Source organism: Momordica charantia (genome assembly GCF_013281855.1).
Source record: "Momordica charantia cultivar OHB3-1 chromosome 10 unlocalized genomic scaffold, Mcharantia_2.0 BLBB01000010.1, whole genome shotgun sequence".
Taxonomy (NCBI): Eukaryota; Viridiplantae; Streptophyta; class Magnoliopsida; order Cucurbitales; family Cucurbitaceae; genus Momordica; species Momordica charantia.
In genome coordinates, this window is record NW_028275158.1 from 9,519,314 (window position 1) to 9,532,988 (window position 13,675).

The 13,675-nt window shown below is 35.3% G+C and overlaps 2 protein-coding genes and 1 pseudogene across 2 annotated transcripts; 2 read left to right on the forward strand and 1 right to left on the reverse strand.

Moving 5' to 3' along the window:
• The first annotated feature begins 2,227 nt into the window (after positions 1–2,227).
• Positions 2,228–2,802, forward strand: LOC111022126 (2S seed storage albumin protein). The gene has a single exon (XM_022299288.2). The coding sequence runs from the start codon at positions 2,295–2,297 to the stop codon at positions 2,709–2,711; it is 417 nt and encodes a 138-aa protein (XP_022154980.1). The 5' UTR covers positions 2,228–2,294; the 3' UTR covers positions 2,712–2,802.
• On the reverse strand, positions 2,613–3,420 carry LOC148208503 (polyubiquitin pseudogene; annotated as a pseudogene).
• Positions 3,421–8,897: 5,477 nt separating this feature from the next.
• On the forward strand, positions 8,898–9,206 carry LOC148208504 (uncharacterized). The gene has a single exon (XM_088119089.1). It carries the CDS (start codon positions 8,898–8,900, stop codon positions 9,204–9,206), a length of 309 nt encoding a protein of 102 aa, XP_087975215.1.
• Positions 9,207–13,675: the final 4,469 nt, after the last annotated feature.

Here is a 13,675-nt window from a genome sequence, read left to right on the forward strand (position 1 = left end):
CGGAAGAGAAATTCTTGGACAAAAGGGTGAAGGGGAAGCCTGAGGCCGTACTCAAACATTTTGAAGTAGAGAGTGACCCATCCCTCTAGAGGATTGTCAGCTCTCTCCCCCTCCTCCGGAATCCTAAGGAGGATGTTCTCATGGATAGCGAACCCCCTACGAAGGGATCCGAGGTAGTGCTCAGGTATCCTAGAAGGGTATTCCAAACGCTGACCCGAGGTGGAGGCATCACTATCCTCCCCGTCGTCGGAGAACCTAAAGTTTTCTATCTCCTCGAGCTCGGACTCTAACCTACGAGCTAAATCCTCATCAGATCCTAAGTCGCTGCTAAAAGAAGACGACATGGCAACTACGTTCGAAAGAGAAAGTGAGGGAAGAGACCAACCTACCAAGGGTTCGAGCTGCCTTCAGATCGAACTCCAAGAATTCAGGAAACGTAAGGTATGACCTAAAGGGTTGGGGGTATTTATAGCTCGTCGGAAAATTTCCCCACCGTACACGTGTAATCAACGAGCGGCTAGGATCCTCCCGAAGATCCGAAGCGTCGGAATATTTGAATATTCCGATGATAAATCCATCGCAACGGTTATGTTTTCCCACGAATAGGAAGTCGCCACGTGTCCGAAGCGAATCGAATGAACTTCTCTGCCAGGTCGAGATCGGACCAGACAGAGAGGGGGCCAATGTTTGGGGGAAAGAATACCCTGGACACGTGGAGGACAACCATTGGTGCTCCAAGGTGACCCATGAGTCATGACCGAGCTCAGACCGCCGAGATCACCACCACTAGCGCTGACAGATGCTAAGTATGAGGGCCGAGGTGAACCTGGCCGAGGTCTGATCTACCGGGAAGCTCGGTGGGGGCCGATGTGAGCTACTGTCAGCGGCGTGATTATCGGGTGTAACCGTCGGTCCCGAGATTACCGGGTGTAACCGACGGTCCCGAGATTACCGGGTGTAACCGTCGCGAGATTAGCGGGACTACCACCCATAAGTAGAGGACCTCACTCCACGATCAGGTACGATGATTCTTTGACCTCGAACTAAACTGGGAATCCGACCTATACTGACTTGATCGTCGGAGTGCTCACCTTTTTATGCAGGTCCGCCCAAGTGTTCAGATCGGTCCGGAGGCCGAGTTCGAGCTGCAATCAGAAATACACTGTTGTGCATATCCTTGCATAAACAGAGTACTTTGATCATGGCATGAAGTACTTCTTCACAAACCTAGCTAAAGTATATAATAGTAGTGATTCGATAAAAAAAATTACTTTAAATTAAATTATAAATTCAGTTTTTATACTTTTTAGAATCATGTCTAATAAATTTTTGAATTTTAAAAAGTGTCTAATAGATCTTAAATTTTAATTTTGTATTTAGTAGGTGAAAAGTATTTATTTAATAATTTCTTAACTTTTTCAATAATTTTTAAAATTCGCTATATATATTGTCAAACATTAATAGACAGGTTAAGACTTGTTAGATCTATTAAACACAAATTTGATAAATTTGTTAAAATTTAAAATTTAGAAACTATTCACACCTTTTAAAATTCAAAGACTATTAAACAAAATTTTGAAACTTCAAAGTATTGAACGTACTTATTCAGTGTTATTTATTCTAAAAAATATGATTTACCTTTTTTTTCTTGTCGAGTAATATGATGACTTAGTCGTGAGTATTACAAATATATTGTACAATCTCATTCCTTAAATTTCCTCTTTTAATACTATTAAATAACTTAGCTTCTTAAAGTTTCTCTTTAATACTATTAAATACATTAAAAATTTGACAATTTATTATTTTTTTTAACTTTGTTTTTAGTTTTTACATTTCTCTCTTAGTTATAAAGGATATTTAATGGTGTAAGAAAGAAGATCATCCCTAACTTTGAGCCAAATTTTTTGCAACTCCAAATATAGCCAAAATAGCTTTCGAGATAGCTTTAACCAAAGCAGCTGCCTTCTCAAAGCACACTAAGTAGGAGAGAGACAGAAAGACAAACAAAGGTGAGAGTTGAGTTATTATGTGTTGGTCTTTAGAGAATGATGTTCGCGGCAAAACGACCACGTAGGCCCACACCTCCCTTAGCACTTAGCAGTAGAAAAGACCAAATACCACACTTCAAACTGCCACACATCTGGCTTCTCATTTGCATTTGCATGGCTATCCTCACTCCTTCCACGTTTCCTACATGCACCATCCACCATTTCCTACAAATACCAACCGCCTTCAGGCTTCAATTCCCTCACTCCATTCCCCACTTCCCCATTTGCAACCAAAAAGAAATAACAATGGCCAGGCTCTCTAGCATCATTGCCCTCTTCGCAGTTGCACTGCTGATTGCAGATGCCTACGCCTACCGCACCACCATCACCACCGTGGAGGTGGACGAGGACAACCAAGGTCGGCAGGAGAGGTGCCGCCACATCAGGCCCCGCGAGCAACTCCGCAGTTGCCAGGACTTCCTCAGGCAGCAGGGCGGCGGCAGAAGAGAAATTTTGGAGAACCAATGGGGGAGAGAGCAAGGCTTGGAAGAGTGCTGCCGACAACTGAGGAACGTGGAAGAGCAGTGCAGGTGCGATGCTTTGGAGGAGGTTGCTCGTGAGGTACAGAGCCAGCAGCATGGCCAACAAGGAAGCCAAATTCTACAGCATGCAAGGATGTTGCCATCCATGTGCCAAATCCGCCCACAGAGATGCGACTTCTAAGCACCCTCTTAATTTTCTAGCCTACGCACTCCAAATAGCACATTCTACCGTGCTTTTTATCTTATGTTTTAATAAATAAAGCCTTTAAATAGCTCTGGCTCTTGCTCCTACTAAATAACACTTTTTGTGTGCGAAACTTTGCTTTAGAAATGTGAGTGCCCTTCAAAAATAATACATCAAAAACCTAAAAGCAGATCAACTGAATCATTATGTTCTACAACAGAAACCACAATGGAAAGACTCATAGGAAATACAAGAAAAACAACTATAAAGCGATGGATAAAGGAAATGTTACATAGCTAACCAATAAAAATCATAACCAGATCACACGAGTCTCAGAGATTTTAAGAATAGAGATTATTATACGGAGAGGAGGAAATCTAAAAGATACCACAGTTTAGATACGACCACCACGAAGACGCAGTACCAAATGCAAAGTCGACTCTTTTTGAATGTTATAGTCGGCCAAAGTCCTGCCGTGTTCCAGTTGCTTTCCAGCGAAAATCAACCTCTGCTGGTCTGGTGGGATGCCCTCTTTTTCTTGATCTTGGCTTTCACATTGTCGATGGTATCAGAGCTTTCCACCCTCCAAGGTGATGGTTTTTCCAGTGAGGGTTTTCACGAAGATTTGCATCCCACCGCGTAAACGGAGCACCAAGTGGAGTGTGGACTCTTCATCTTCTGAATATTGCTCCACGCATGCTTTTCGTCAATTTCAAGCCCACCATGGTAACTCCAATAGGTAGCTGCTTTGCCCCTTTCTCATTCGTCTCAGTTACATCACTTGGCCAGATATATGATCCCTCACTACCTGCCCGGCCCTTCCGACAACTTGGATGGTCGACCTCAGAGATTTTTTAAAGAACTCGGACATTTATTGTGCTATTAAGTTGGTTAAGACTTCCCATAGAGATTATGTTTGTTAAGAAAATGAGTCTTCCTATTTTTAGGATAGTAGTATTGTACTTCACCTTGATCCTAAGTTCCAGTGACTTTATTTATGGTTTCACCCAAAATAACTCCTAGTAACGAATATGACATCTTCTACATATATAAATAAATATTTTCTTCTTTTCTAATTGGCATTGGGATATTGTTTACTCCCAACAATCAACCTGTTTGTCAAGATTAATGACACTAAGATGATAAAATCCACCAATATTCTTCTAATGGCATAGAAGTTCGAGCAAGGTGAGACCTATCTTCGTGTAACATTCAACTCTTCTATTTTGAGTGGACATGTTGTCAATACCCAAATATCCAAAATGTCTTTCATAGTCATATTAGAAACTATATCCCACAAATGTTTTCAAATTTTACATATTTGATTTCGAGAGTTTAAAATTTTTATTAGGGTAAATGGTAAAAATTACTCTGAAATTTGGTAGTTGTTACAATTATACTCGTAAACTTTCAATGGTAAAAATTAAACTTGATAAATGAAAAAGTAAAACCCTAAACTTTCAATAGTTAAACCATGGGATAAAATTGAACGTAATGAAAATTTCAATAGTAAAAATTAAATATTTGAAAATTCTCCAAATTATGCTCGAAAGAGGTTCACGGCTCCATCGACGTTGTCTTTCAGAACCTCACTGTTCCACACCTGTTTCAGACAAACGTCGCCACCTTCACCGTCTTCTACCTCTTCATTTTGTCCCTCTTTTCAATAGATTTGGAGCTTCAAGTTTGAATAAACTTGGATTCAATCTGGGTTCCGGAGGAATTGTCTTTATCTCCTCATCTTTTTTAATTGTATACATGTCTAGAACCGGTGGAACTGCAATCTTCAAATGGCTGAAGTTTAAGGCAATAAGGTTGCTCTGTCACTCAAATTGCAAGCACCGATTGACCGGAATTGCCCCATTTTGGCCCATCTCAATTATCTTCACGTTTTCCTGTTTTCAGTCATCGCCGGCGGGAATCGTTTGTCATGAGCGTTCAACAGCAATGCAAGTGGGAAAATGGCAGGTCTGATTCCGATGATTTCCGTTCACAATCTAACGAGTACTCCAGTCCGTAAGATTTAGGCCGAGGCCAATTGCCCACGTTGCTCAAAGGTTGGAGAAGCTCCCGACAATAATGGAGCCGGATCGGAGATTATTTTCAACAGAGAATGAGTTGAATTTTCAAACAGATTTTTTTTTTAGTAAAGTATAATTTTTACAGATTACAATTTTATTGGTTATAAAAATTTAAGGATTTAATTTTTAAATGGAAAATTTAAGGATTTATTTTTTTCATTTATCGGAGCTGAAAGATTTAGTTTTTACAATTGAAAGTTTAGGGTGTAATTATAACAACTATCATATTTAGGGTAGTTTTTGCAATTTACCTTTAATTTATTTAACTTATTTTCGATTGTTAACTTTTAAAAGTCGTTTGATTCAAGGTTTTAAAAAGATTACCTGGGAATAAAATACTGAGAATGAAAGATAACTGTATTTGTTGTGCATGAAATCATATCAGAATCTACTTTCAACCATTAACTTACATTAACTAATTTTAAATAATTAATTATTGTTAGATAACCAATTTTTATTAAAACAAATTACTTAAAATAATTTGAAAAATTTTAATTTTTATTCATTAGTATAATTATTATAAGTAATACATTTTTATTTATTTATTTGGTTTAGAAATAAATCTTAAAATAAAATATAAAAAATTTAACAATTTTATTTATAATCTTCTAATTATAATTAATGAGTAAATCTATCACCCACGAAATCTGCCACCAAATTTCATGGGTAATAGAGTCGAGAGTATTCATGTACCCACCAACATTTAAGCTATAGATAACCTAGATGAAATGACCGTTACTGAAGGAATTTTTATTTTTATTATATTTTGTGAGCTAAGATAGAAGCATTTTACTGTCTGAGTAATTTTTGGTGTTCAGTGGATGTTTTCATTCTCAAGTAGTTGAACAGAATTTTACAACCATTCGTCTTGAGCATTTTCATGTGTTAAGGGATGTAGTTGCACTTCTTATCAAGTGGTTTTCTCGTATAAAAAAAAATTTGTCCGAAAATAACCAAAAGAACAGAGGAAACGATAATTATCATCTCAAATTAAAATAACAAGTACAAAAAGAAGAACGAAGGAAGAGAAATAAAAAAAATAGCAATGTAAGAAGAAATTAAGAACAGAGTTAGAAGAAATAAAAAAAATACCTAAAAAAAAGCAGTATAAAAATGATTCATCTTCTTGTGAAGAAGAAGAAATTTCAAACGAATATGACTAGAGAACTGAAAAGTTGTTGTAGAAGAGAGAAAAATATGATTTTATGAGAGAAATATGATTTTACGAGGGAGAGAAGGGTTTTCAACAAAACCACCATTTTCCACGGACTTTCTTATTTTGATTTAGCCTTGCAAAAGAATATTCTCAGACAAACAAATTATAATCCTCCAACTAAAAGTAGATTTTATATGCCTAAGCTCATTCTCACCCTTAAAACTTGAACCAAACGGCACCTTATCGTATTAGGATTTAGAGGGTTGAACAAAAAAATATAAGAAAATGTATACCAATTCAAAAGTTTTATAACTATCTCCTATAAACGCTCTAATAAAAGGATATATTCCTGCTTTTCTTTTTTTTTTAATTACAAACATTTTAGTCTTCTTTTCCTCTTAGATTTTATTTGATTATTTATTCATTATTTTGCTCTTAAAATTTTAGTTGAATTGCTTTTGATAACCTTTTACGGAAATTCCTTCGATGCAGTATAGAGATCATATACGGCCAACAAAAGATAATTATATATGACAAGCATGAGTATGTTTTAAGTTTTGAGGTATTGTCTCCTAATAACAATATTTTTAGCTTCTTTTATAATAATTAGTATATTACCATGTCCAAAATACATGTGAATACAAATATTTTAAAACAAATCATAAACTAATTTTGAAATTTAACCAATTATTTATTATTATTTGGATAAAATTTTTAAATTCCGGATATAAATTTTATAAGCATAACAAAAGAAAAAAAAGTCACACACCTACATTTATCTGTGGCTATGTCTTTTATCTTTTTAATACTACATGTCCTCTCTTTTGTGGAGATGTAGTTTACTAATTCCTCCCCTAAAATTATTGTATTCTATATATATTAACAACAATTTCCAAAATAGTATTCTAGTTGTGGATATTGAAGTATTTTTATTATTATCATTTAAAAAAACAAGATATTTAAGTATCCATATAAATAATAATTTAATTTTAACCAATAATAAAAATAAAATCTTTTTATATTACATTTGCTACCCCTGTTAGGTTTAGTATTGATTCACATAAAAGTATAATTAACACTAACCCTATCACTCCTGAAAAAAAAAAAAGACCTATCACATTTTTTCTCTTTCATGTGATGATTTTTTTTTCTTTTTTACAAATTGGGTGGGATTCAATAAAAGATTTTCATATATTCTAGGCTTAAAAAACCTAAATAACTTAAATTTAAGTTTTTTTTAGTACAACTTAAATTTAAGTTTTAAAAGTTATATTGATTTTTTTATAAACAATATTGATTTTATCTAAACATTACAATTTATAATGGATATCCAAATTATCTAAACATTATCTAAACACTACCAGAAAATTGGGTTTTCGTGACGTTCATGAACAGTAAAATACTGTTAAAAAAAATATGCGTCATGAAAGGCAAAAAATGCATTTTTGGCGGGAAATGACGGAGTGTTCCGAATTTTTGACTTTCTGTGACGTTTTTCTAACCGTCACGAAATGGTGGTCAAAAAGTTGGTTTTTCGTGACGACTAAAAAACGTCACGAAAGGTTGAGGCACGTTTTTGGCGGGAAATGATGGAGTGTTCCAAATTTTTGACTTTTTGTGACGTTTTTCTAACCATCACGAAATGGTTGTCAAAAAGTTGGTTTTTCGTGTCGTTTAAAAAATGTCACTAAAGGTTGAGGCGCGTTTTTGGCGGGAAATGACGGAGTGTTCCGGATTTTTTACTTTTCGTGACGTTTTTCTAACTGTCACGAAATAGTCGTCAAAAAGTTGGTTTTTCATGACGTTTAAAAAACATAGAGAATAAATAGATAAAAAAATTAATTAATTAACTTAAAGATCTTTGAAGCAAATTTGATGGAATATACTATTTTTTTAAGGATGGTTAGAATTTAAGTTAACAAAACATAAAAACCTAAAATTTAGGTGGTAGAAATTTACATTAAGTAAATTTTGAATCCTATTAAAAATAAATATTATTTGTGTATTTCTATTTCAATTTAACAGAAAAAAATATTTAGTAATGGGTCATTTTTCATTATTTTTTATTATTTTTTCACCCTAAATGTAACAACCCGCGTTCTCGGGTTAGTTTGCTTTTAAATTTAATTTGTGCTTTCTGATTTTCCCCAAAGCTGATAATTTAAATCCTTCGATTTTCTAAATTCAGGGTTCTATTTTTGGGTAAGTTAGGATTTAAATTAGAATTTAAATTTAATTTTGTTGGACCAAGATAAATTAAGTTAGTGAATTTTACAAAGAGAATTTTAATCAAGTCTTAATTCAAAGTTTTGGAAATTTAATTTTTTTCTTTTAGATTTTATTCTTCTGTTTTTAAAATTAAGTTATTCTCTTAAATCCTTTCCCAAACACTTTTTATTTTAATTGGATTTTTAATTTTATGAAGAGATTAGGAAATGTCTATTCCTCTTAATTTTTTAGAACATTAGCCTATTGGTGGTTTATGAGAATTGGTTTCTTTTGTTAAATAAAAGAAAACAAAAGAAAAACAAAAAAAAAAAGAAAACAAAATTAAATTGAAACCCTAAAACCCATTTCTTTTTTCCCTCTTGTAGTAGCCGCCTACCCTTCTCCCCTTCTCTTTCTTCTTCTTCTCCAATAGCCCTTGCCGGCGACACCAGCGGCGACCCAATCCAGTAGCGACGGCAACGCGTGTTTTGGACGGGTTATCGACGTCCTCCGGCCTCCGACTCCTAGATCTTCAACAACCCACACAATTTCAGCCCTCACTCGTATTGTTGATCGGATTTGTTGGAGTTCAACGGCCGACCGCAAGCTCTGATTAGAACGAGCGGCGTGACGGGACCCCTGCAACAGTCCACGATAGTCCGGGCTTTGAGATCTGAGTGGCGGGTTTCTGGGCTGGATTTCATTTATGAATCTGACGCATCTGATGAGAATAGGAAGATGGAGGGAGTCACTTCTTCAATCGCCGCTAAGTTTGCCTTCTTCCCGCCCACGCCGTCGTCGTACACAGTAGTTGCCAACGAATCCCGCGACAGCCTCCTCTGCATTCTCGATATTGCCCGATGGGACGATGTCGATGTTCTTCGCCTTCGGACCCGCCGAGGGAATGATATCGTCGCCGTCCATGTCAAGCATCTGAAGGTATCTGCTACTCTACTTTATTCCCATGTAAATGCTGCTGATTTGGGCCAGATGTTCGAGCTCTTTGTTGAATTGAGCGTTCGGCTTCGCGTTAATCTTATGGGGTAATCTTCCTCTTTTCTTCTTTCTCTTTTTCTTTCTAGGGCATGTGGGTACTGCTTTATTTAGTAAATTTTCGTTATATAGGAACTCATATCCCTTCTTAATTTGGAAGGGTCGATTTGGTAGGACTTCTTCTTCAGTTGAGATTAGTGGAATAATACTCTAACAAAGGCATGTACTGATTGTAGTTTTGATTTGACTTATAAGGAAATGATACAGAAGCAAAATTGTGTTTGCAAGTTTCACTGGGTAGTTACTGAAGCTACATTTGGAGCTAGCTTCTAAATGTATAACTACCAAGTTACTAAGAAGCGATGGCACCCCCCCCATCTTCCTCTACTTGTTTGCCACCGTCGTGCTCCTCTGCGGATTCGTGGCCAGCTTGAGCTTGTCGAATTTCTCAATTTTTCTAATTCAGTGCCAATTCTGAATTCATTCAATTTCTATTTTATTTGACTAACTTAAAACCTCCATCTTGGATTTTGGGTTTTAGTTTGCCGTACGTCTCTTCGTCTCTCTCACAGTAGTTCGATTACTCCAACAATATCAAAGAACCACACGGAATTGAAATTACGGTAATTACTAACTTCTTTTACTTTCTAATTCTTTTTTCTTTTTTATTCTTTCACCCTCCATTTTTACGTCGAACGATACTTCCAAGATTTGCTCAAAAATTGATTGATAAAATGCCGAAGCCAAATATTAATGTCTTCATGGAACATTATTGAGCTAATTACATCCGCACTAATACACCAATACTTGCAAGAGTGCGCAGAAACTTGTAGACAATTATTAGAATGTGATTTCATATATTTGAGTTGAATGGAAATGAGGCCTTTCTGATGTTTATTTGAGTAGAATGTGATTTCATATCTTGATTGCTTCCCATGGACAAAAACTATAGGGACCTTGCACTTTTTTTAATGTATTGGGTTGTTCTTTCAACGAACGTGAAGATTTTTATGTTTTTATCTATTACGAAGATAGTTTGTTTAACATTCTAACTTTGGCATATATATTTTATATTTGTTTTGCTTTTAACTTTATAGTTGTGTAGTTGTATTGTTGTGAAAATTTTCTGGGTGCAGAATACACTTTTGGAATTCAAAAAAGTGGTGAATGTGAAGGAGTAGGTAGTTATTGGAATAATATATTTCATTATTCTTGAGGCAACTGACAGTGGTTAAAATTTGTAGTACTTATAACAATTCGATTAATCTGAATATTCAAAATGTATGGTAGGACTAAATCGTCAGACACATTACTTTGAAGTAGCTATTTTGTCATACAAGAAATTCTTGATTGGGTTCTTACCTCAATGCATATGAGGTACTGTATATTCTTATTGTTTATGTCAAATGTTTTGAGAAAGCCCATTTTTCCTAAGTTACTTATCATTGCTTTATATGACAGGAGCAAGCTTCTCATTGGAACGAGAAGTTGTCAAGGTTTTTTATTTTGTCGGATCGTGTCCAGATGAGCTTACATATGTTGTGGCCATTTCCATCAAAGTTCCATTATAACAAAGGTAAGCTATTAACTTGTTTTTCGTCATCATTCGTACCATAACATTTGAATCTTAAATATTTCTGAATCGACCTTGTTATATGCTGTAACTATAGCTAATTTAGCACATTTATCAGATTATTAAGTTCACAAGGAAGACTGAATACTAATTATAGATAGTGTCGTTAGACGAGGAATGTACGTTTTCAATCCTTCTGGTATACTAGCTAGTTTGTGTTATACTGTTTAAGTATATTTTGTGCTATGTTGTGTAAGTACATAAGAGTTTTATAAATACTGATTATTAATACATTCATTACAGGATGATTGTACTGATATTTTGTGCTATGTAATTGAAGAATGTAGAAGAAGTGTAAGCATGTCGTTTATTTTAATTGCGCTTGTTCTCTTGGGATCTTTCATTGGTCGTTATGTTGGTTGTTTTATCAGATTATTGAGTAAGTTGATAAGGAAGAATATGAATGTTGATTATTTGTAGTGTTGTAGAAGATTATGGTACGTTTTCAATCATTGTGATGCTTGTTTAATTATTATATTTTATGCTATATTACTAAAGGATGTAGAAGAAGTGTACGTAGGTTGTTTTTGTTTAATCAATTTTGTTGCGTTGGAATCTGTATTTGCAAGGAATACTGAATATTGATTATAGACGAGGAATGTACGTTTACAATCCCTCTGCTATACTAGCTAGTTTGTGTTATATTGTTTAAGTTCATTTTGTGCTATGCTGCTGAAGGATATAGAAAAAGTGTTCGGTTATTTTTGTTATTGTAACCTCTTCTGTTATGTTGGAACTTTGTTTGATCTTTTTGTTGGTTATCATATCATATTGATACTTTCCTTACAGGATGATTGTACTGATATTTTGTGCTATGTAATTTAAGGATGTAGAAAAAGTGCAGGCATGTGGTTTATTTGAATCGCGCTTCTTCTGTTTGGTCGTTTGTTGGTTGTTTTATTTATACTATCGAGTAAGTTGATAAGGAAGACTATGAATGTTGATGAGTAGGTTGTTTTTTGTTTAATCATTTATTTAACTTGGGTATTGTTTTTTCATTAGGTCTTTCTTACCCCAAAGATGTCGACAATTAGGAATGCAACTAATTGGTGGCTGACAATCATTGTTGGGGTTGGTGTGTAAAGAACATGTTTAATTCTATAATTATGTAATTTGTGTTTGAGAATACTAGTACATTATAAATTAATATATTAGCTTCCTTGTTCATGTTTAATATATTTCAACTTTGTTATGGTAAATTAATATATTTGCGTGTTCGATCGACAAGTTGACAATATGATATTTATATTCCGCGACATCTGCAATCAAAATTAAATACATATTCAGTGACCCTCTTTTTATAATCACAAAATAAAATCATTAGTGATGTTTTTAAACCGTCACCAAAATATTTTTTAGAACGATTATCAAATGTCACGGAATAAACTTTTCATGACGTTTAAACACCGTCACAAAATACACTTTTCGTGACGTTTAAACACCGTCACGAAAGGATGTCACGTGACCTCTCCTCCCCTGTTCAAGGTCTTTCCGTGACATTCTATAACCGTCACGAAATCATTTTCATGACGGTTTATGAACGTCGTGGAAGTCCATGTCTTTCATGACGCTAATAAACCGTCACATGTGCTAATTTTTGTGACGTTTTTAAACGTCTCGTATACCTTTCGTGATGGGCGTATACATGACGGCGTTAAAAACGTCACGAAAGATTTTTGTGAGGCCAAAAAAATGTCACGATAGCCCGAGAACACTTGAAGAAGGTCCTACAAAATTAAACAAGGAGTTAACACTCTGAAGATTTTGTTATAGGATTCTAGAGAGTAAATTCTCAAATCAAAGTTTGTGTGTACCTCATTCTTTTGTATTTTGAGTTCTCACCTCAACGGTTATCTTTGATATTTTAGGCCAGAGATAGGCTATGACACAGGGGATACAATTAAGCAATTGCTATTCAAACATTGATGGTTCGATAATAGTTCTAGAATCGCTATTGTTTAGAAGTTTGGCATTTATTGTTTCCGAACTTTCTACGTAAAAGACACATGCAGAATTAGATTGTTGACTTAATGATGACATGTCCCTTAATCGGATTCGGCTCTCATCAGGATCATTTTTCTTTTGTTTCTTTTTTCTTTTTTGTTTATTTAGTTAAATAACATGGATGAAAATTCGAGCTTCTAACTATTATTCGACGATATATGTCTTAAACAATATAGTTGTGCTTAAGTTGGTAGTTAGTAATCGATATAAAATGACAATCGAGCATCTTCTAATTCATGTTGTTATGGGAAAAATAAAGTTGGACCTAACGAATGAGACACAAGCCAACAGGCAAGGAGGAAATTTGAGATGTACTCAAGTTGAAGGAAAGAAGAGCAGAAAGACCCAAAATGCCCGACGGATGAATAACACCACAATTCCAGGCCTCAATTAGGTCCAAGGTAAGTCTAGGACAAACCAAATATAAGGCATGACCATGTCCCAGAACAACCAATTATAGAAGAAAGGAGACTAGAAGCCTAGATCCAGAAGCCCAACGAACCAATGATAGCACAGGGTTGACCAACCAAGATCCGACTCCCAACCAACCGAGGCCAACAGCTGACCAAGTCTCGGCCCGTGGTCATCTGGCGGCCCAAGAAGATGGGCCCCGCGTCCCTCAGTGAAGATCAGTAATCGGTCGATGACCCTTTCTCACAACATTTAGCCCACGATGATGCTAGATTCGAAGCCCATGTAATTAGGTTACCTGAAGAAATTAGGATTCGACTTCTATAAAATAAAGAGTGAAGCTCAACCTTGGAGGTGCTAAAAAAAACCCTACTCTAAAACTTCACCATTCTTCAACCTCCGATTCGAACTTAAGTATCGGAGTATATGTGGCTAGTCCCATATAGATGTTTAGTTTATTTTGCAGGTCAACGAC

Bases quoted from the DNA above. Each gene is read 5' to 3' on its own strand.
- LOC111022126 (XM_022299288.2), top strand. From the start codon at position 2,295: ATGGCCAGGCTCTCTAGCATCATTGCCCTCTTCGCAGTTGCACTGCTG.
- LOC148208504 (XM_088119089.1), top strand. From the start codon at position 8,898: ATGGAGGGAGTCACTTCTTCAATCGCCGCTAAGTTTGCCTTCTTCCCG.